The 25000-nt window shown below is 40.2% G+C and overlaps 1 protein-coding gene across 3 annotated transcripts in view; it reads right to left on the bottom strand.

Moving 5' to 3' along the window:
• Positions 1–3805: 3805 nt before the first annotated feature.
• Positions 3806–25000, bottom strand: part of LNX2 (ligand of numb-protein X 2) — a 60071-nt gene continuing 38876 nt past the window's right edge. For all 3 annotated transcript variants that reach the window (XM_054059315.1, XM_054059318.1, XM_054059325.1), the window contains exons 3-10: positions 21563–21801; positions 20304–20503; positions 16297–16668; positions 14652–14798; positions 12300–12477; positions 10318–10549; positions 8416–8574; positions 3806–6173 (exon numbers count right to left, since the gene is read on the bottom strand). In XM_054059315.1, the coding sequence (XP_053915290.1) occupies positions 6038–6173; positions 8416–8574; positions 10318–10549; positions 12300–12477; positions 14652–14798; positions 16297–16668; positions 20304–20503; positions 21563–21801 (1663 nt within the window). In that variant the 3' untranslated portion in view covers positions 3806–6037. The remainder of the gene's footprint in view (positions 6174–8415; positions 8575–10317; positions 10550–12299; positions 12478–14651; positions 14799–16296; positions 16669–20303; positions 20504–21562; positions 21802–25000) is intronic.

Consider the following 25000-nt stretch of genomic DNA (forward strand, 5'->3'; position numbering starts at 1 on the left):
AAGTCAGGCGTTTGACATGCATTAACAGATCCCTTCTTTCAGCTCTTGCCTCCGGTCCTCTCCTGCTTTAAGCACTGGTGGACCCTGAGCAGTGGTTGCAATGGCTGAGGTGTGACAGAGCTGAAGCTGTTTCTTGCAGAGCTGCTTCACTGGTAAAGAGAGCCACCTCTTGCTGCATCCTGCAATGAGGGACCCTTACATTGACTGCAAAAAGAGCTAAGCACACTTAGCACCTCAGTGGATGAGGACTAAGGTAGGTCGTAGCGATGGCAGAAGTGGGAAGCAGTTTAATTACTAAAAAAAGTAAGAAACAAAAGGTCAATCCTTGCCTCCGCTGTTCTTCGTTTTTTTCTTTTCAGCTGTCACATTTCCTCAAACATAACATTTTTTAACTTTAATGGATGATATTTTGTAATATGTTTAAGGACCTGTAATATTTTATACTCATAGCTTTTTGCAATTATTGTTCTAATATGGCACCAATGCTGGTATTAAAGTCTAATATGATTAGAAAGCTCAATTGTATAACCAAGGGGTTATACACTTTATCTATTCTAATCTGATTAAAATGCTTCTCTTCAGTAGCTTTCCGCAATTGCTTTATAGCAAAACCTGGGAGCAAAGCCACCAGCACTTTGATTTGTCCGAGATTGGAAGAAATAGCAAACTGTCCCTTAATTGCACACTTCATTCATTACCATACAAATCTGGGTACAAATTGCAAACCCGTCTCATTTGGCTTTAACAGAGCTGCTCACTGAGAAAGGGCTTGTGGAACCAGTCCGATGTCCAGACTTACCCTGAGGCTGGTTAAGGTTCAATAACTGCCTGCTTTGGGGGCAGAAAAAAAGACATTTTGGATCTTGCTGCCTGGTGCCGGGGTTGCTAAGCAATGAAGCCACAACAAGTAGCTAATGTCATGGCTACATCTAAACCCCATCACAGAATTAAATTCATCATTGTAATTAAATTCTCTCACTGCTTATGATACCATCTCCCTTACACGATATATCTTGTCCAGCCTAGTGGTAAACTAGTTAATGCAACAGGACGTATCCACCGCTAATTTCCATTGCCATTTAGTGCTCATACACCACAATTTATCACAAACCTGAAAGCGCAGTACAGAAAATGTGCTGCAGAGAACGCAATTAGTCCATGAATGGGTATAAGCATGAAGAAGGAGCTCTGTTTTAGTAAAACTTACCTCCTCCCCTTAAACTGTTCCTCTAACAATCACTGGCACTGGCACAGCAGAAGAGCTGTATAAGACCAAACATAGCTGCTGAAATAGTGGTGGTTTCACACCACTATACACTATGTTTCAGGGGTAAAGCAGAGCTGCTGGATGAATTCCCTACGCAGCAGAGGTTCTCCTGTGTGCTATGGATCTGTAGTATTAGGCAAGCCTAAATCTGAGACCAGAGTTAGAGAGTGCTCCTAATGTGTTTACATGAACTCTTGCAGCTGCATCTTAAGAGGTGGGGGATGGTTGTTCTGCAGACCACCTCCCTGCAAGATGGCCGAGACTGAGTCACCACCAAGACCACGACCACCGACTCCAGCGTAGCCAAAGCTGGTATTCACCATCACAACAGGCTGTTGTGGGATGCAAAGCAGCCTCAGTGTCACTACCTCTTCTCTCCAAACTTGAGCCATGGTGTCCACAGCTGGTTGCTGAGGTTAAGTCAGGGTAGGAAAGCACCAGGAGGTGAGTTGAGGTGTTTGAGGTAGCTACTACTACTTGGGAAAGAGGGTGAAGAGGGGCAGCCCATCCTGGATGTGATATTTGCTCCTAAGAGTTGCAGAAGAGGCTCTGCCTTTCCATCTCTTGCTCAATTCCTCCTCCTCCTCCTGTGACGGGAGTAGTTGGCTCTTATTCCTCCTTTGGCAAAACAAACTTGGCTATTCCTACTGAGGAGTGTGCTGTTTCTGTTTGGCCATGCTGGCAACCCACAGTTTCGTTCAGCCAGCCTTTACCAGCATAGTTTAATAACAAAAACAACCCCCAAAACCAAACACATTCCTCCTCCTTCTAAAACATCTTCAGCTGCAGTGAATACCATGGCTGATGCTGAGCAGGCCGTGCACCTTTGACTGAACTCTTGGGCCAATTTGATTTCCCAGTTGTCTAAAGTCTTCTGCATCACTCTACAGAAGGGAGCTCACCCCCATCATATCCACTGCAAAGCATCACTGACATGGACATGGCATCCACATTGCACTCTTAATATTCAGGGGACCTGACCATGTGATGTGGCAACAAACAAGGACAACATCAACATTTAGCTAGAATTAATCTTTCTTACCTATATAACGTTATTTTAGCTATCCTAGAAGCATAAAGTTTAAAGTCTTCTCCATCCTCTGGACTACAAATAATCTAAGAACTGTTCTTCACTAGCTGGATAGATGACAGATGTGATAAAGTCACTCCAAATGATTTTCTGTCTCTCCTTTTTCTATGTGCTGGGGGACATCCACTTTTCAGGTAAGCTTGCCAGAAGTTGCCAGAGACAACTGGAATGAGGATGTTTATTCACCTTCCTTAGTGTTACAACATCGTCTTGGGCCGTGTAGCATCAGGTATTTGTGGTCCTAACTCTGTCACTGCTGCTTCCTTGTCTGGCAAATTTCTTCTTTTAACTCATCAGGATCTCATATGTTAGTTTGTTAACAAATCTTCATGATCAATTAAAATTACATCAGGAATAAATGGCGAAGTTTTTTAACTACAAGAAGCTCCCAATATTATGTGTCACATTATATCTGAGAACCAGGCTTAGATTTTCATTATACCTGCCCCAAATCTACTAGGGAATTTGCAAATAGAAGAATTCTTAATTCTTTTTTATGTTGAATTTTCCCCTCAGTTGGTTCCTGACTCTAAATAGGAAGTTTAGAGCAGCAAATGAAGTATCTCCAGACTTCAATCCACTGGCATGTTGTAAAGTAGAATAAACTATTTTACATTTTTTGCTGGACATCCATGGGGTTGCCTGAGGAAGGTGCTCCCTCCAACGAAGCTCCAGCACACAGATGACTAGGTCCACTACCTCATAGAACAGTTCTGTACACCTTCAGATGTAACAATAAATTGATTAATCTGTCTTTAAATCAAACTTCTGATGGTCTGGCTCTTACCTTACAAGAAGGAGCTGATAACCTACTGACAGACATGTCTGGTTTAGTCTGTGTTTCTGTACATAGGCATGGTTTTGTTTTAAAGGAACCCATCTATCCATAACCTGCTAACCACTGCAAGGAATAAGAATCCAGGTTCTGGGCAACTTTACTGCAGATCATTAATAAATTGTTTTTAGACCCATTCCAGCTTTGCAGACGTCTAAGGAGACCGCAGGAGACGAAGACAGAAATTCATTACCAGCAGGCTCAAGTTTCGGCTGTAAAACTGATGTTTCCAGCAAGACTGTCTCCCTGCATCAAATCTATGTTGTAAAAGCATCCTCCAGCTGATGGGTACCAGCTGGTGTTGAGGGGGAAAGAGGAAATCCTGCTTGCAGCTAAGTACCGTAAGGCATAGATCTTACCACCTCTTTAGAAATACTTCTCAGAGCTGGAATTACTGGTTAAACAGCTGGTATGTTGCCCTGGCTGGATGAGCGTACCCTCAGACTCTTTGGGAACATTAACTGACTGTAATTTATGATAAATCACAGTAGAAAAAAGAAAAAAAACTTTAAACTGAGTCTGCATCGAGCTACCCATATCATTTGCAAAGAGTGAGACAATACCTTGAATTATGACAATGAGTAGAATGAACTTTTATTTTCATTCATCCTTCATTAATACCATACAATTAGATAGCAATATCTGGAAAAAAAAAATAAATCTTGAAACAATTTAAAACTGAAGGCACAGAAAACCAAACCCAACTATGCAGCTACAAGAGAATGGGGAGAAATTATTCAGGAAGGGAATTAATCCAGAAAGGTTTAATTGACAGACATTCTGATAAAAAGCTACAGCACACGGAAACAAAACCACACTGTTTAAGCTAACCCATGCTATTGCTACATACACATATAAAAGAAAAAAAAAATCTAAAAATCTGGGTTTTTTTCGCAGGGTTTTGAATGAAAAGTGTAACTTTTAAATAAAAAAAGTTAAAACTAATACATATGTCAAAATCTTCCCTAAAGTCTACATTATTATGTACTTTACAAAAAAAAATCTGCATTAAGAGCAAAGTATACAGTTAAACAGCATCTAGGGACGGGAGGAAACCTGTTCTCAGATCAGTTAGAGTATCAAAGTAGTTTGGTATTTGCTTCAGAAACAAAGATTCTCAGTACAGTAATATACTGCAGAGGACATTCATTTGTATTTTAATATCATGAAATTAAATGGATAGCATACATTACAGAGAGGAATAAAACCACTTGATTCATATGCGCTTTTTTTTTTTTTTTTTTTTCCAAAAGAGTAACTTTATTTCTTTTGAAAACAAAGCTACTGGAACTAATGACATGCGATAATATGACCTGATATTATACTGGCTAAGTTTCAAAATAAAGCTCATGCTTCACAATTGAAATATGATGTGATTCTCAAATACATTCTCTGGTAATTAATAATACAATACAGAGGTCATTCATAAAATCAGTTCAGGTTGGGAACCTCATTTATAAATTAAGCTCTTTTTTTCAAATATGCAGAACATGGACAACTCACAGGGTTTGCTCCAGGTCAGCACATTTCTTTCTGCGCTCCACCTCTCTTTTCTTAAACAAATGGATGCTTAGCCCGCAAATACCATGGAAAGGCAAAGTCTAGAAGTTACAGGTTGGTTTTTAAAAATACAAAATACAATCCAAGATAAATAGTATTACTCTTACTGACAACTTAACAGCAGGTGCTCTCTAAAGGAAAAAAAAAAATATCCTGAAATGCAAAAGAGATCGTTTCAGCATTTGATATCAAGGCATTTGCAGGTTTATCAGGAGGTGACAGAATAAGAGTGAACTTTGCAGCTTCCTTTGCAGTTGGACTTGAATTCAAAAAGCCTTCCTTCTAGCCTGCCCACCTGTAAACCATAAGGTATGGTTTCTCAATAGTCTGCTTTTTTTTTCCTGGAAATAATTCTCTCATTTAGAAAGTACAAGTCAAAGTATTGTTTCCACACATGAATAAAGAGAGCTGACAGGTACAATAGAAACGGTAAAAATGATCTTCATAAAAATGTTCATCAAAATTCTCTGACATAGCAAAACATTCATTCCTAAAGTAAAGTCTAATACTGCGAGCCATTCACTCAAAGGCGACCTTGGGCACATGTATTCTTGCCAGCATTGCAACAGTAATTACTTCCATATTTCTTGTCATTATAGGATACAAACTCTGTAATATATTAAAGTTTCCTAACAAAGAGTCCAATTATTGCACTTTATAAAAATTCCAGTAATATCAGGCTTTTGTCCTACTTTTCTATGAACAGCGATGCCTTGCAAGAAAAATTTGGGGGGGCCAAGTAATTTTGAGGAGTAACATGAATTTCTTATATCAGTCTGAAATACTGAATTAAACGTGGCGTGGCTTATGAAATAAACAGACATACCTTTGGATTCTGATTCACAGCAGCAGATAGATGCGTCATTGTGGTACTGCCACATATTCTTTTGGCAGGGAAGAACGGGCACATGGCTATTACGTTTATATACCACATATAACTCGAGGACTGTGCAGAAAACCCCAAAGAACCAATAAGTCCTTCTGCTGACTCAAAAAAGCCTGGTGGGGAAAGCTCAATGACAGCCATATGGGAGTGGGAGTCTCTCTCTCTCTGAGCTCAAGTCTATTTGCATTTGCATCAGCAATAGATAAAGCAAACAGAAATGGCTATTTCAGGATGGAAAGACATATAAGAGTGAGACTGAGAGGTCCATAAAACAAAGAAAATACAGCAGTTTTGGCCCTGCTTCTAACCAGCTGTATCAATAAGGGAAAAAAGAGAGAGGAGATTTTTGTGCCAGCTATCTAGAAACAGAAGGTGCTCGAACCAAAGTGATTCACAAATCTATATGAGGCTTCCAGGCCAGCAAATCACTGTTAAAGTCACTTTGCTCCTCTGCTCCTTCAACATGGGAACAAGTGCAGAATGGCTCATTCCAACTGTTGACAGTCCATTTACAGCAATAATCATGTCGCCACACCTAAAAACACAAGAAAAAAAACACCAAATGATGACTACTGCTCTGCACTAGTACACACCGACAAGCAGCGTTTTGCCTGTGGGGTGATAGGTTTCCATCAGGTTGGAAATGCAGCTAAAAGAACCCAAAGGGTTCAAATTTAAGTCTGCTTTACTACTGAAACTTATCTGGGTAATTCTCAAATGACTGGATTTCAATTCTAATACAAAAATAATTCTGCATTAAGAGCTGACCTGTAGGGAAATGTGAGCAGAGAGTTGGCAAGATCTAATGGAGCCAAGAGAAGATAATGAGAGAGCATGTGCATGATAGAAGCATTTCTGTTTGTGCAGATTACAACACAGTAACACCAAACATGCCTTTACCATTGGAGGTGTAAGTAAAGATACTTCTGGTTACAACCGAGAATGAATTTTGTCAGATGTAACCATCAGGCTTGATATCTCCCTCAGCAGATGGTTCAATGGAGAAGCTGTAGCACCTCTGCATTTGTAGAAATTTGGGAAGGTGCTGTTTGCTGGCATTGAGAAAACTGACCTCAAAGGGTTAAGTTCCATCTTTTACAAGTTCAAGAGAAACTTCAAAAAAGCACCCAAGTTCTTTGAGCATGCACCATCTCCAAGCATCTCTTCTTTGTGATTTGAGTGAGGGTTTTGCATTCCTCAGAACAGTGGAACACAACTCTAGAGATGAAACGGGACTTTTCCTGAAATGGATCCTCCCAGTTATTGGAGGCATCAAAATGGATGGCAAAAAGATGCTTTTCTGAGCTATCCTGGTGCCCTCCACTAGGGCAGGGCAGAGAAGAAAAGGGAGTGTGACCAACACCAGTCAAATGTGCATTCAAAAGTCCTTCTCTGCATGAAACAAGGTACCCCATCAGCCAAACCACAATGCTACAGTTTACTGAACAATGTTACACAAGAGCATCTTTTCCATTTCTTCTTACAAGGGGTAAGCGTAACCACAACCACTCTTTCCCTCTTCTTAGGAATGATGCTTGAATTTCCATTTGACTTCTAGTTATTAAATCTCCAATCTGAAATTATTTACTTTGGGTTGAATAGAAATCTTTCATTTAATCCAAACTGCTTCATAGTTGGCCAAAAAAAGTAATTTTGTGTTCAGCCAAGCTACTTTTTCATTTATTTATTTAGTCATTGAACTGAAAAATCAATTACTGTCAAGCCTCTAGGCATAAGTACATTTTTTCTTAAGTTATTTTGTAAGTAAATCTATATGTAAAAATAATGCCATAAAACATCTAGTTGCATATTCCTTACTGCCAGCTTCCCAAAAAATCAGTTTATGAACAAGAGAATCTTTAATAGCAATTTTAAGTCTTAGTTCTGAACTAATCCTACATGAGGCTAAAATGCAAATATGATGCTAGACCTCAGGGTTGCACGTGTAAGTAAAATCATATAATCTTTAAGGTCACAAGGGATCTCAGGAGGTCTCTAGTCCCACCTTCTGCTCAAAGCAAGGTCAGCTGTGAGATCTGACCAGGTCTCTCAGGCTTTTATTCAGCTGGGTCTCAGAAACCTACAAGGGCAGAGACTATGCAACATGGGCCACCGCCTGACCATCCTCACAGAGAAATAGTTTTTCCTTATGACCAGTCTCAACTTCTTTTGTTCAACTTGTGCTCATCATCTCTTGTTCTCTCTCTTGCACTACTGTGAAAAGTCCAGGCTCTGTCTCCTGGATAATCTCCTTGTAGGTATTGCAAGGGGCTGTTAGCTGCCCCTGAAGCCCTTTCCTTCTCGACAAGTGCTCCAGCTCCCACAATCTCAGGGGCCTCCACTGAACTTGCCTCATTTATCATGTCTTTCCTGCCAACTAATGACTGTCAGGGCACTGGCATGGGGAACTCAGTTCCTTAATGATCTTCTCAGAAATCTTTTTCATCTAGAATCATAGAATAGTTCGGATTGGAAGGGACCTTAAAGATCATCTATTTTCTTGCCTTTGCATTAAAGCAGCAGCACCCATCTTCAATACTAGAGCTTCCAGCAGTGCCTTCAGAAGGCTATATGAAAGGATAATGCAGTTTCCTCCACTTTACAGAAGTAAGTTCTATTTTTTTACCTGTTCTCCAGGAAGAAAAAAATGTTCTGAACTAGCCAGTTCTCCACAAGGTGCTATAGCGTATTTCATTAAGCAATTAGTTGCAGCAGCATATAACTATTTTAAAGTGTTGATTTCTATTATTGTTATTATTTCTGTTATTTTAGCTTACTTTAATCTTCCATCAAAGTAGGCAGGAGTTCCAAGAACAATCGTTTTAATGAAGAAAGGTTGGTTCGTGTGGTTCTCCTCGTATCCACCAACAATGCTGAAACCCCAGCTCCCTAAATTGCTCCGCCGCAGCACTACGTCATGGCAGCTATGTAGGCAGCTGTGGAATGGAAGCACAGGATAGCAAGAGAAAAAGCTGTGTGTACCACATATAGATACTTTTATAGTAGGCACAGCACCTGCTGTCTCCTCATTACCACTGTGCTAAGCATGGAAGAGAAGGGGAGGGATGGTGATTAAAGTTCTGTTCCCAGGGTAATTTTGCAATACGCAAACTGATTACCAAAAAAAAACCCCACAATCTTGAGACAGAGAAGTGTTTTAAAAGAAATAAGGCAGTGCTAAAATAACAACTTAAACACAGTAAACTCTGTAAACTGACAGTAATGGAATGCCATTTTATGGATTTCACAGGTGGCAAGAATGTGGGTGGAAAATGGATATCCAATGTGTTTAAGTTTGCAAGTCAAACATGCAGTGCATTTTTCTTACACCTCCAGCCAGTTTAGCTTTTTCTACTTTAAGTAAGGAGCTGAAAATCCATGCATCATCTTTTCTACCTCTAAACTGATGAATCATCAGTAGTGAAAATATAAATGATGAACCATACGATTACACAAATGTAAATAATCCAGATCATGCTTTACTAACTGTACTGATACGTTATCTCCCCCAATAAAAATTATTTTTTGCCAATGAAGTTGTCAATCACTGTAATTTAAAGAAAAACCCACAACACAGAAATTAACTTTTGGGTAAAAAAGATGTGAGGTTCTTTACTGATGCACAACACTTTAAAGAAGAGCAGCACAGCACACAGTGTAACTTCAGGAGCCACACGCGGGCATCTGTGGTAAATAAGCAAGAAACCACTGCTGGAGCATGGAAAGGAGCTCTCATTTACCAAAAGTGAGAGCTGTTTATTGAGATTAGGTAACTCATTAGTACTCGAATGAAAAAGTTATTAACTGACAGTAAAGCTCAGAAAATTAAATTAAAAAGGCCGAAATCTTTGGAAGGTCAACACATAGTTCTGTTATCTTCAGCTACAATTCTGCTACCAATATGCCTCATTCTTGTGATTTTAGGCTTAAACTACAGACCTGAGCCCAGTAACTCTATCACAGGAAGACGAATTAACCTGCATGCCCTGACTGCGGTTAATAACACTCTGCTGATAGCAAACAATGCAAGAATGAGCTTATAGCTATAGCCACGAGAGAGTGAAAAACAGAAGAGTAAAAATGTCACACACAGTGACATCCAGCAGACTGCAGATTAGTCAAGAGGATTGAGCTCGCCGCAAATCTTGGAGAGTTCTTGTGTTTGGCAGAGACGGTAGTGGGCTCTTGAAAGAAACACATGAGGAAATGTAACTACAGGCTTGTATGTGTGCAAGAGACCCATGTCAACAGTTTATGAGAACGGCAAGTCTGATTCTAAAGGTATACATTTGGCCTTGTAAATTTAGGTAGCAGATTCACAAAAAGACAAGTGGGTAAATACTTTGTGCTATTTTTAATAACCTCTCTGGTTTTAGATATTCTACTGGAAGTTAAGATAGAAAAGACAACTTGTGTTTAGTGAGAAGAATCGATGTGGGTAGTTACCACGGTTTGTGAAGAGATAACCCATGTCTATTTAATTTTCCCTTTTCCTAAGGAAACATTGCTTCTGGTCACAGACCTCCTCCTAAGCACACTGCCAAGTGAATATAGTTGAGATGGTTGGTCAGGCAGAAATAAGGGCAAATGTACTGCAATGAATAAGGTCTCTGCTTTTGTATCTCTCTCAGTCTTAGCTTAACACAGGTAACTAATTACTTTATCAATAAATTCCATACCTTGGAAGTCCCAGCCACATGACCCATGATGGTGACCAGCTCGCATCATATTCATTTTCACTGATGGTACTCAATTGTTCTTCATTAGCCTGGGGCTGTTCTTCTACAATCTGGACTTCCAGGGCTTTTAGGGCAACTACTGAAGAGGCAGCACTAGCTTTCAGCATGGCCACCGCCTCGCTGTGACTTAGGTTAGTCAAATCGATGCCATTGATATTCAGCAGCACATCACCTGTTGAAGGGCGCAAGTGAGAACACAGCAGTCTGTCACAGTCAATCGTACCGACAGCACCTCTCTCAGCAGGGTTTTACTTAATACTGTATTTTTTTGAGCTGTGACAATCAGAACTAATAGTCTGGGAACGTGAATGGCTCTGAAGCCTTATACTTACAGTTTGAAACATTTATGTATTGAACTATTAAGCTGGATCAGTATCATTTATTTCCAGATAACATATCAAATGCTGCAGCTTCCATGGTACGTGACCTTGAAAATCTGAGACAGAAATTACCTAAATACCTCACCATCTCGGCTGCAGCTGCTAGTGCAGATGCCACTAGGTTACCATTTACAGTGGTGAATCTTAGGTCCATCCTAACTTAAAAACGGAAGGAAGAATGATGGAAGGAACAACACAGGCACCACAAAGTAACCAAGTCTGGTTAGATAAGTGAGGCTCCAGTGGGTGATCTACGTTTTCTGCTTTTTCTATTCTACAAAAACCGGTCCATTAGAAGAAAGAAAGAGAATGTCTACAAAGATAATCTGGAAAGACTTGAAGCTACCAAAACATATGCCAAAATTTTTATTTTATTTTATTTCAGAGTATTTTTAAAAAGCCTCAGGATGAAAACAAGTATGTTATTTAATGTTCAAGCAGTGACAGTCTCGTCTTTCATAAAATGTCTCACCTAACAATCAAAGCCATAAAAAAACAAAGCAAAAGTGCAGACATTTGGGTCACATTCAGAACAAGACTCATTTTTTCAAAGCTTTTTGCTCCCAGGGAAAGTTAAAGCTGAGGTACAGCTTAACTTAAAATCACTTTTGTTGCTGCTCTGGTTACTTTAATGTTACACAAGGAAAGGGCAATTGTGATTCTTCCATCAAGTGTGTTTTTCATAGTAGTACAGAAAAAGAAAGCATACCCGTTGGTACGTTGGTGTAAATCTCCCTCTCTCAGAAGCACATAAAGATGCTCCCACGCTCCTTTAAAATTTGCAGTCTGCAAAGTGTCTTTTCCTAAATTTCTTCCCTAAAATGATCCATAATTCAGTGAACTCTGAATCACAGAGATCTCATAGGGACTCTTTGTCTCACATACAGCACAGTATGTTTTAACCATCAAATGCTTTGCTATCAACCAGGTAGCACTGCCTTCACCTACACCAAGTCTAACCTCCAACTCCTAGCTCCCTTCTGCAAAGCTGAGGAACACGGATGGGTGTTGTCGCACCCCTGAAGACTAGCAAACCCAAGCCTTCCCAGAGGGTAAGAAAGCATTCAGAAACCAGGGTCAACACTGATGTAGCTTTGGGGTAAATTTAGCACAGGTGAGCTGTGGCCTGTCCTCAGAGCACCTCTGCTGTTCAGATACTACACTGCGGAGTGGAGATTCCTCGGACAGAGCTGGGGCCCAGCCCACCACATTAAACACAAAACCAGGATGTGCGCACTACAGTACAAAGCATCGCACCAGGCCCTCAGCTCAGAGGATTACTGTCAGCTTTAAAGAATTTAACGAGACATTTCCTGGTCTTATCTCTTTCCCCTGTTATCATTCTCTAAACATCCCTTTCCTAGAAAAGGTGGAAGTGCAATACCAAATACTGTATTTCCCTTACTGAAACATGAAGAAACACATCCATCTGTGTTTCCCTACATCTGTGAAAAGGCTTTTTGACACCACCTGACTCCAGAGAATGTACTTGTCAAACAGCAATCAGAGTCCACCCATGCCACCAGGAAAGTCAAGCCCCACCTCGTTTAATCCTGCCGTCTCTCGCCAAACACCCATGAGGCTGTACACTTGTCACGAAGATGGGCAGTTCGCCACTTTTGCTGCCTCTGCCTCCTGCCACTGTCATTCCTAGAGATTCATGTGGCTCTTTTTTCACAGTAATGTGCTTTTCTTGGCATGTAACACACTGGGAGAGATCCTGTTCAACAACGATAAATAACATTGGTAAAACAAAAAAAACCCCTCAGAACAAAACACAACTAAATACATTTAAAGCCCCACTTTGGCATTGGAACAGAATAGTTTAAAAGGACTAAGTAGTGCAAATCAGCTTTGGCTGGATTTCCTCCAGGTCAGAAACAAACAAACAAACAGCCACTCGTAGACAATTAAATATAGATCAAAAGTTTATAAATGCCTGCCTTGAAAATCTCACTCCAGTTTTTCTTAGCATTTTGCATTAGAATAGGCTAAATTTGATGACTGCACTACAAAACCATATGGTCAAAAGAGTGGACACAAACCAGAAACAAATGTTAGTGAATATCAGTATTACCTCATTTGTCAGGCTATGACTCAGAACTACAAAGAAGCTCCTAAGAAATGAAAACACGTGTTTTCATGCTAACCAACAGGACCATTTAAAGCCCTTATACATCATGTTTTCTTTCACAGCTGGTATGTAGAGTCTCCCAGAGCACAAAGTAACTAAGGCCAATCAATGCTGTAGGCTGGTAATGGGTGCCTTGTGCAGACTCCCTAATGATTACAACAAAGATCCAAACTTGAGCAAGAAGAGAACCTGTATTTCATTCCCAACACCTGAATTATAAAGTTTAGCCTCTATCTAGTTGTCCCCCATCAAAATGATCTAAATCTGAATCAAAGTACATTTTATTTGCTGAAGCTCTTCCTCTTCAGGATATTTAGTGATACATTCAAACCATTGTACATATACGTGTAGTGGTATCTTATATCAGCAGAATATTTGCAAGGAATCCCAAACAACATAAGTAATAACCTGGGACTAGAAACATTTGGTTATTCCCCTGCCTTCTCCTGGAAAACAGTAACACTGCTTTCTTCACCTTCCAATGCCTCATGCTCCTTCTGACTCACTCTAATGCTTATCACATGTGTGTATATATATGTATATAGATATGTGTATATCTATACACACACATATACATACCATACCTTATAAAGAAAACTCCTTTTACAGTCTTCAGGCTTTATAGCTAACTGGCTGGTGCCATGCAACTATATAAACATTTTTTAAGCCACAGGACTTCTAAATCAACTGTAGGTTAATGAGATAAAGGCAAAGATAAATGGCATGAAACACTGGAAACATACACTTGCGGTTACACAGGACTTCCCACTTTGAAAGAGCCCACGGGTGGTATTGATAAATGAGTGAAATCGGCTCAGCCAACAGATCAGCTTTGGAACTGCAATATGAACACAACCCACACTGGCAGGTATAGATGAATATCCCTATATATCTAAACAGACCTCAAGCTCCTGATATACATGAGTTTTAATCATCATGCCTAGCTTTGTGGCCAGTACTAACAGCCACTACCTGTATTCAGAAGCCTCACTTTCAACCCTTAGGAGGAAAACAAGCTTCCTAGAGCCTCACAGCTTCTTTTCTGAAACTAGCCAGACTATTTTAAAAGACAATACTATCAACACATGTAAATCATCCCAACAGAAGTATGGTGTTAAACGGTGATGCCAACAGAGTGCACAGGAGGAAAGGTGGCTAGGTTGACACCTATTTCACAAAATCAACTTCTCAACAATTTTTCTGACTACAAGAACATCTCAAGCACAGGCTACATTTCTGCAGGTCTTCCATGTAACCTCACAGTAACTTCATGAAAGCCTCCTCATTCTGCCTTTCTCTCTGTGTTTGACCCTGCAGAACTCAGCAGTCTTGCAGCCAGCACGGCTCATGGAGGAGAAGACACATGCTCTTTATATGCTGGATGGTGGTTGCAGCTAGCACAGTGGCAACAAAAAGTAATGCTCTCAAATGACAACTCTTCTCCCATGCACCAGTAAAACATGAGCCACTGTCTTGGACAGGATCTAACAAATACAGCTGTATGAGCTCAGATAACTCACTCCTTTCACCGCAGTCAGCAAATCCAAAAAAATTACTGAAAAGCTGTTGCATCTCTTTCATTCCCACTTCAGACATGATGCAGGACTTCTGTACTTAGAAGTCAATTTAAAAAGAAAAAAAATAAAAAAAGCATGTAAAAAAGAAGATACAAACCCTTCTTCCAATCTTGCCTTGCTGCGTACTTAGACTCTCATAAGACTAAAACTGTCTTTATACGTTTTAGAAAGAGAAACACCAACCTTATGTGAGTTTGGCCTGCTGTGAAACAGCTGCTGGGACTGGTGTTGATGTGTGTTGCTGTTGTGAGTCCCGGTGTCTCGGATAATACTGACCGTCTGTGATTTCAGGGGTCTAGAGATGATCAGATTCACTCTCTCCCCACTAGCCTATCAAAAATATAGAACAAAGAAATTACGTTGATGGACTATTGATTATTAGCAGAGTGGGAGGAAAAGATGAAATGAAATATGAAACAAGACAACAGCAGAACTTGTTTTCCAGATCCTGGGGGTGCCACAAACTGCTTGGACTGCACAGTCCCTCACTTGTTTCTTGCTGCAATTCCCTCCAGAACAGAGGGGATATTAACACTCCTGATTCTCTCCTGGTGTTAGATCTGTATCAGCTGGAAATCCTTTGCAAAATGGACGTTTCTCACTTTCTGATACTCGGCTTCAAACATCGAAAATCACCCAATTCCATTTGCAGCCTCTACAAACTTCTGCAATACACAGCAATAAAAGAAAGAAATGCCCATGTGATGGCTCCAGGGTCTGCAATTTTTTGTCAAAAACTCTGAATACCTCTGGTATTTTCCAAAAGACTTTCTAGAGAGATGGTATATATGAGCAGACCATCCGATTCTGGAGTTTGGGGAATATTAGGAGACTCTGATACCAGATGTTAAATGAAACATCAACTCTTCCCATTGCTGCAAAAATAGAACTCAATAGGTAAAAATTACCGAGTGTAAAATTCTGACTTCACTGTATCCAAAACTTGAGAAATTGAAAGTCCCAAGATCATTGTTATTTTCCTTTAACTGCCATGGAAGCCCTTAAAACGATACCTGAAACAAACCTTTACTACTCATTTGTATCACAGCTCCCTATGCAGTGGTAGGTTAAGCAGAGATGACTGCACTAGATTGCAAGAACCTACTATGGTTCTATTCCAACCTTCCTAAAAACACAGCAATTTTCACCAACGTCCAGTCAGCGGGAAACAAGCAATTTGCTGCAGCTGTTTCCTTACAAACTGGGAGAAAGGCCTGGAGGTCCTGTGGGAACAGGAAAGGTCATATGTCAGATCGCATCAAGCTTTGGGTAATATTTATGTCCAGAGCAGAGCCAGTCATCTGTAATAAACACTCAGAAAACAGGTTTTACTGCACGGGACACATGGAAGAATACTTTCTCTTCCCAGCTGCTACCTGTTGCCTCTACAACGCCTGACATATAGCTTTACTGTTTTAACCCCAATTCCATTCATAGATGGACTTCAATACAAAATAAAGTCCACTTTCATAGAGCTTACTGAGAGATTAAAACTACAGCATACACGTAACTATAATAACAATCTTCATTTGTTTTCCTGCTCTGCAGTAGTTTACATGGTACTCTTCTTGCACACATGAGCAGTCCTCTTCCTTCAGGCTCTATGACAAGGGAGACTGATGTGCTTTTCACTTTTGAGGAGGTCAAGTTCATCTGCTAGGTGCCAAAGACCCTGTTTTGCAGTACTATTCCTAAAACATAAATCACAGTAAACTGCATCACTGTAGTTAGGTGTTACACAAGCTGTTCCGCCTGGCATAGGCTCTTCTCCAGGCTCTGACCAAGAAGTAAAGCTGAGCTAAGGACTCAGGAAGGAAATATGAATTACCTGTATAACCTGAGCAGCAAGCTCAGGTGTCCCATGCTTCAAGTCATGTCCGTTGATTGCAAGCACGCGGTCATTGCTGCAGAGCCTGCCGTCTTGAGCAGCCAACCCTCCTTCCAAAAGGTCAAGAATAAAAACTCCTGGCTCATCTGTTCTGCGTACAAGTTTAATGCCAAGCTGCTCGCTAGAGTCACGTTTATGCAGCGTCACCTGAAAGCTGTCTTCCCGCGAGGAGCTGGTGGCGTCCACATGGTTGTGTGTGCGGCTGCCGAACCGCCTCTCTCTCAGCACGGTGAGGTGCAGCACTGAGCAAGGCTGGGAAAGCACAGCCCGAGCATGGTTGTGAGACACGTTGCTTATGTCAAAGCTATTGACCTGCAAAACAACAACAATAAAAAACTAGCAGAAAGGTATTTTCACATGTTTAATTTTTCCTGGTTAAGGAAATAAAATCCTTTCCAAACTAAATCCAGAACTCACTGCAAAGCCAGCCTTGGAGCAGTCTATGTATCTGACCCCACCAGGCTTTCTCTCTCATCCTTCCATCCTTTCCTGCAAACTCACTTTGGCTGCTCAATCTACAAACCCATTTATGGATTCATAATAGCATTTCGGTTGGAAAAGACCCTTAAGTTCATCAAGTCCAATCATAAACCTGACACTGTCAAACCACCACTAACCCATGTCCCTAAGCACCACATATACATGTCTTTTAAATACCTCCAGGGATGATGACTCAACCACTTCCCTGGGCAGCCTCCGCCAGTGCCCAAAAACTTTTTGTGAAGATATTTGTCTTAATATCCAGTCTAAACCTGCCCTGGTGCAGGTGACAACATCTCTTCAACAGTGAACACCCTCTGTCATCACAGTCTGGTGATTGTGTTCTCCTGGTCTCCTACACTTGTCTTCTTTAGATCTTTACATTGTTTGCTCTCCAGGACATGAAATTTTGCCTGTGCTTCCAGTGCCAAGCTCAGCATCACTTAAAACTATAAAATAATAGTTGTAAGAATACACCCAAATCTCTGAGGAAAGCTTATGCCTCACAATACGCAGTACTTCTGCGTTCTGAAAAATTTAAAAAACCCTTGAAATCCAGAATAATGAAATTCAATCATCAGACGGAAGAACAGGTAGTTCTGGTACTAGTTTTCAAGTCTTAGCATGACCCTAGGAGACATTCCACACAGCAATGAATTCTCAGACTTACAACCCTTATCACTCAAAATTCAGTTATAAATGAAAAACAGATTAACCTTTCCCTCCCTATGAACAAGAACTGTGTCTGTTATGTGTCTCACTGATACAAAGATTAGTATTCTTCAATCATTTCTTGCACTATACAGTTAAAAATAAACCTAACAGTGCAATGAGATTTGGCAGAAAATAGGAGCACCACAAAAAAACAGAAAAAAAAAAGTTGCATTTGCCTTGTTCTGTAAGAAGGGGTTCAAAGTTAACACTGAAACCCCATCCTTAGCATGTACAATTGTGTCCTAATGGAGGAACCCCTGTACCATAATTTCAGCAGACAGAAACTACCACCAAATGGACTATACTGACCTGCCTTACCTAAGCCTTTTAATGCTCCCCACTGGAACAAAAGGAAGTAAAAATATGAACGTGGAGCTTCCCACCATCTACTAGTAATAATAATAGTTAAAAAAAAAATTAAGAAGAGAAAGAATTGAGAAAACTATGTACAACAGCTGCCGTGTTTACATCACAGATCTGAATTGAGGGACTCTGAGAGGTCAATGCCAAACAATTCGGCTACAGTGGTTTCAGCACGGCAAAACAGTAGCCATACCCACTGGTACCTGACCCCTGCAAGAAGCTGCTGTTCCAGCAGTGAAGTGAGAAGTAGCTCTCCCTAAACCACCTCCATCCTCCAATCTGATGCCCAGCCCAAAGCCACTGCCTCCAGGGGCACTGCAAGCTCAGACACCAAACCATGCCCATGTCCTGGACTGTTACTGCCCCAAGACAGGCTGTAGCCTTGGCCAGAGGGAAAAGGGGCATAGCTAGGAGAAGTAACATTTAGAGCTGCCAACAGTAAAACCCACTAGGCCTCATCTGTCACAGTCCTTAAATTAAATCTAGTTTTATTTTTTAGCTGTCGCTAGCAAAAGTAAATACATAAAATATGGAGGCATTCAAAGGGCACGGAAGAATATATGCAGTAGAATGTAATTCTTCTTTCTACAAGGCAGTTTACAATTTCAGAATAAAACAGCCTTAGCATTTCTTGAGGAAAGAGATTCTCATTAGGACATATTTTACATGAATTACAGTCACAGTGCAGCACAAACAGGGACAATTTGTAGAGCACTTTGAAAATGCTAGGCATCTATCTATACCTTGCAGACAACATGCACTTTTATGTAGCCATTACTAAATGCTGTTCCCTCACTTCTTGAAAGGGTAATACTTCTTGTTTGACTGGGCAAGAAAATGCTGAGTTTCACCTCAGAGTCTTTTACGGCTTTCTTTTAGTCCTTTACTGCTCATAAAAGCCTTTGAAGACATTTTCAGAACTATCTGCCTGAAGTGTGCACACTGAGCTGCACCTATCTCCAGACTTAATTGCAGCTGTCTGAGACCGAGTCTAGTCATTTTAATAAAGCAGCTCAGCATCTGCACAGGTAAATTCAAAGCAATATGTGCTACCTTCCAAAAAGTTTGGCTTTTAACTCTTCTACCTCTCCCTTGGTGTGACAGGAGGCCTCTGATGGACAACCTCTAGCATCTGATAGCCCCAGCGCAAGCACATTGATAGGGAGGACTCATTCCAGCTTATGAATCTCATTTATCACCAATTTCTTGCCACTTACGGCTTTAGAAACTGTATTTGACACCTGCCCAACCAGCAAGAATTTCCAAAGCTTCACTGGAGATCAAGGTCCCTCTTCTGGAAACTAAGGAAAGCCCCTGAGTATTGAAATAAATCAGGCAGCATTCATTCAGTGTCTGCAACTGCTTCTTGAAATGGAAATATTTTGGAAATCTCTTAAATTGCTTTCTTGACCAGCCACTATGCTAAGACTCCAAGAGAGGAAAAAGGCACATTTCTCAAAACAGGCTTTATTTTCTCAAGTGCAAACTAATTTCATTCCAAAGGGAACTACATTATTCAAGCTACTTCTACTGGCTTGCTTTCGAAAAAGTGAAACAACAAAGGCTGATACTACTTTTGGACTGATCTTCAGCTATCAGATCAAAAGCAAACATTATTACTGAAGTCATTTTGAAATTATCATAACAGATTTGTTTCAGATGGAGTGATTAAAAACAGAAAGAACTGGAGGACTGTCTTTTTTTTTAATAACTCCACCATTTTTACCTCCAAAATTAATATAACTTGATCTTTTTAAACTGCCTGTGGCTAATTACTTAAAACTGTAACAAAAATACACATTTAGTCATAACCAACTTAAATTCTGTTTGTTTACTCTTTTCAGAAGTATTTAGAGCACCTTGCTTCAAACCATTCCAGTGAAGAATTTCACTGACTCTTCTACACATACTGAAAGATAGGGGTCAACTGCCTAGGCTGTTGGAAGGTAATAGTCTGGTCAGATTAAAATAACAGCTCAGATGAAGTCAACCTCACAACCCACAAATTGCTTGGACAAATTATGTCAACTTGTTAGCCCGAAGTAACCTTGAGTTTCTTCGTAAAGCACGCATAAAGTTGAAATGAAGACCAAGTCCTGTAAAATTTAAAAACAGACACATAGGCTTATATTTTAAACATTGATAAGAGATGCTAAGGAGGAAGAACAAATTTAGGGACCAGTCTGACAAATAACACAAAACATCATAGTCAAAAGTGCTAGAACAACAGGTTCTGCTCTAAACATTAATTTACCTTCCAACTGATAGTTGCAAAGTAAACATTTACACAACAGAGTCTAACAAGGAAAATCTCCCATCTCATTTAACAAGTAGTTCTGCAAGGAATGAATGGAAAGCAAGCAGACAGAATACGTAATTAGGTTCCATACTTGAAGTATTTGGTCTCCAGCAAGAAGTCTTCCATCTCTGGCAATGATCCCATCTCGATAAACCTCTTGAATGACAATGTTGATCAAAGGCGTTTCATTGCCACCCACTATGCTAATTCCTAATTCGATATAAGGATTGGACCGATGAATTTCAATAGTAGTGATCTCTCCTTCAGGCAAGGTAGGCGGTTGTTGATTTGCTGCCAATTATTTTATAAAAAGAAAGATTATTAGTATCCTTTATAACTCATTCACTTTCAATAAACCAAATCACTACAGAACACTGTAAACAGGCCACACAACAACAGTTTAACAATAAACTAAACAAATGCCGCTGGATTACTTCCACTACTTCTTGGAACACCCAGCTTGTTAGAAAGAGCTCTCTAATGACTTAGTAGCATCCATGCTTCCTGAAATGGGTTATTTGTATTGGAAAAGACATTCTATTATTTTTTCTAATAAATTTCATAGATTTCATTTCCAAATTGATGACTTGTGTATTCATGTTTGATGATGATACCAACAATGTGTTTTGGGGCCTGCCCACGGTGCATGACTTGGTCATGCCTCTTAGTCAGCTGGTCTCACAACTGCACCAGGAGCTGTTATTTGAGTTACGGGGTCAACAGAAGGAGCCCGTTTCAGAAGCATACACAGAGACAACTAAAGAGCAAAAAGGGAAATGCTAAAGGATGGCAAATACACAGGAGAAGGAAGGGGACAGGACCACCTTCCTCTGTGGCAAGGCTCAGCATTTCCTCCCTAAAATCCCAGATGCTAGAGACATTACTGCTCATTCGACGCAGATGGATGCAGGAGCTACTCAGCTGCCTTTTCGCTCAAGTAGGACAGCACTCTGGTGTGGGAAGGCTGCTGATCCAGGCAGGGGGAGAGGGAGAAGAGGGGAAAAGAAATCTCATCTTAGAAACAACTTTTGTAATGTTTAAGAAAATACGCTCCTTCCAACTCACTTTGAGGCCAGTGCTACACTTGAATTAAAATGAACCACTGCACCTTGACATGATATGTGATGAAAGAGCACCATGATCCAAGAGCATCCGGTGCACGCTCCAAGATATTTCCTTCCTAACTGTGACCTTACTTACACCTAACTGAAACCCACTAATTTTTTTACAGGAATCAAAGAAGAGCAGAAAATGAAGATGGGTATTCGTGGTTGGCAAGAGACAAGCTCTGATACCACAAATGTTTCCACATCTGATAAAAGAGACTTGAGAAGATAAGTGATGACATACTGTCTGCTACTGTGTTCTCCTCAAAAGACGGATTGTCGATGCTAGGCTCGTCTGTCCATGTGGGAAGGGCGGGCGAGGTGAAGCTCTGCTCGGCTGGCACTATTCCCTGATCTGCATCTGGAGATAAACTGCTAGGCTGCTCTGTCCCACCAGGACCGCTCTCGCCTTCTGCTTCTGCTTGCAACTTGCTCGTTTTCCTTCTCTCCAGAGCAACCCTTCTATTAGAAGCCCCAGGACACCTGTGAAGACAATGTATACATCAATCTTCAAGCCTGCAGCAGCATCCGGAGCACAAAATACCTGAGTACTCCATCAATTAAATCAGTCTTCTTCAAAGCCACAGTTTTGAACTAATCATAAAAATATAATGAACACATCAGATTTTAAGTCCAAAATAAGTTTTAGTAGACAAAACCTCAAAACAATACTGTTTCCTTCTCAGAATTTCTAGTACATAGTTTTTTGGCCATGAATTAAACATGCTGTAACACCTTCTGAATGTGGACTTACTCTGCTATGTACATTCCAGTTTCTGGAAGACAACCTTGCTAAAAAGATTAAACAGGACTGGCATAAAATTCCACAGAAGAGAAGCCCCATTCAAAGACACATTTGGAGACCCACTGAAGCAATCTCTTTTCACCTTTGTAAGCCAAAAGAAGGAAGCATCATATATTCCTAGCATCACTTGGGGGAGGATGATCTCCCACTTCTCTCTCATTTGAGAGAGGTGAACTTTTTACCTGTATTGTGATCTAAGTGTTAAAATATTGAAAAAAATTATGCTTGTTTAGAAGTTTGTATGAAGAGTTTAGCAAAAGTAACAGCTCTGCTCATCATCTCTTCAATCAGTAGATGGTGTTTCATCCTCCTCCTGTCTCCCCCTTTTTTTCTTCCTGACTTCACACAGGAGGTGCAATTTTTCGCTTTCCCTCATGCAACAATGCTCCATCAGCATTTTGTACTTTTCAGTGTAAACTCATTTTTTGAGTTCCTGTTATTCTTAATGCAATGAAGTTTTTTGCTTTTCTTTTAAAATCTTACAATAGTTTATGTCAAAGAAGGGCTGCAATATTGCAGATTCATGGAAAGCCTTTGTTTATTGAATGGTCTTACATTTACGTGTAGATAATTGAATGTGGACATCAATCTTACATCTGCCTGTGTGACAGTTTTGCCAGCATCTGATATTTCACTTCTTACAGTATTTGATGTCCTTCTTAAAGTTCCTGCTTCTGAGGCTGCTGACCACCTAAAGATCCAGAGTCAGAAAAAAGGAGCTGTACTCTTGAAAGGAATCCCTGCTTGGGAACGTGACAGAGTGCTATAACAAAAGAAAAAATGCTTTATTTTTGCAACAGGAGAACAAATGTGTTAACAAAGCAAAAGCCAGCAAAATTATAACAATGTCCTAACTTGTTAAACCAGGATGGTTTGAGAATAAAAAAAGTTCTGCTCTGACATTCCGTGAAGGGGACTGGCATGAGGGATTTTGAAGAAATATTAACAAAATTATTCATCTCTGAAGAATGTTGACAACGATACCCTTTTTCAGCAAAGGTGAATGAGTAACTCAAAACTGACACTTCAATCCCGCTGAGCTTGCACAGCAGAGTCCAGCAGTATTGGACTACTTCTGTGAACCAGACACTTTCTTAGGTATCTTCCACCAAATTATTACGCTGTCGACTCTTATTCAGCCAACTCACAGGCCTGTGAATCCCATCTACATAGTCTAGATGGCAGATCACACCTTCGAAATTTTGAGGTTTTAAACTGTATCAAACCAGAAGAGATCAAAAACCACCCCCGGAAGTGTTCTATTTCTGTCAGAGCCTTCAAATCACAGCCAGGTCTCCCTCAACCTATCTCACAGAGCACATTCCCCCTTCACTACCTGGCAGCTGATGAAAATCATTGCACAAAATATAAATAGATTTCAGGTTTATTTTTGCCAATGATATTTAATTATCATTTCAAAGACTAATATCAAGAAACGTGAACAACTTTCTGAATGCACCTACTCAGCTCAGATTTTGTGCAGCATTCTACATGACAAAAGAGGAAAAAAAAAAACCCCAGATTCTTCCCCAAATTCTTCCCCAGTAACAAACTACAACTTCGAGCCTGGTATAGTGCAACTACATTGCCTGGAAAGTAGTTGTCTGGTGGAGACATTAATTCATGGGATGCCAGTTCCTTTAAATACACTATGCAGCCTACCAAGCAGGAAAGCCCAGTACTGGTATACAAACACACCTATAAGGAGACTTTTCATTTCCACTTGCAATATAAAAAGAGTTTTATTGGCAGTAGGAATATATTATTCACAAACAGCAAAACCATACCACAGTTGTAGCAGTTGTAACAGTTAACAAGGGCCAATAAATCCCTAAAGGTGCACACTTTTACTAACACTGTTTTTGCCAAATATCTGGGATAAAGAGCATTTCAGACTAAAGCTTGTAAAAAGTTATATGGGCATTTGGGGATCAAAACAAGCATTGAAGACTGTTTTCATAGGTATATGAATCCATTCTCATACAACATTGTATAAATAAGAGCTGAAATGAGACTGAAATGTGTCTTACAGGAACAGCATTTCATATCTACTTACAAAGCCAGAACATTTTGGCTAGGAGCAAGAAGAAAGGCAGGCATGTCTTTTAGAATTTCCAGGAACTATCTAATTTCTTTCATGAATCAAAATGTCTAAGAGTAGAGATACTGAGACCACCAGCTACAGCAACTGAGTAATGTTATTTGTTGGGAAACTCGAAGGGCTGTTATTCTGGGGGGGGTAAAGTCAGCTTCTGCTCATATTTATCAACTCTCTCCTACTGTCAGCACCACCTTAATCCATACCTGAAAGAGAAGAAAAGTTTTCTTTCTTGGTTTTTTTTCATTTAGCCAAGTCTGCTGGCCTTCTCATTTAAAAGCTGACTTTTTGGAACACTAGCAGCACTCCCTCTCTGCAGATAAAAAGGGTTTTCATACAAAATTAAGATGCAGTTTACAGTGTATTCTGTGGAATAACAGTAGGGGCTCAAAAACCACATTTGCTCACTGACTACAGAAAAGAAAGATTTTATTGTAACCTACGTCATCAGCTTCTGCCAAGTCTAGAGGGTCGATAAAAGCAAACACACCAAACAGCCTCAAAACAGTTGCACTAAATCATTTTCCAAGCAGGAGCTGAATTTAAGCGAAGATTGCAGAGAAGGAACCAAAATATCTTTGCTACTGCTTATAAAATGTTGCCAGCAAAGTGACCTTAAACAGCAAGTCTGGCAAGATTTACAGCTGCAATTCAGAGTAAAACATGGTGCTGCTTTGGAAAATTAAATGTTTGTGTCTTGTTTTTTCTTTTGCCAGAAAAAAAAAAAAACAAAGGAGAAAAAAAGAAAATGAGACACTAGGAGTTACCCAGACTTGGGA

The sequence above is a fragment of the Cuculus canorus genome, chromosome 1, assembly GCF_017976375.1.
Source record: "Cuculus canorus isolate bCucCan1 chromosome 1, bCucCan1.pri, whole genome shotgun sequence".
NCBI classification, from domain to species: Eukaryota; Metazoa; Chordata; class Aves; order Cuculiformes; family Cuculidae; genus Cuculus; species Cuculus canorus.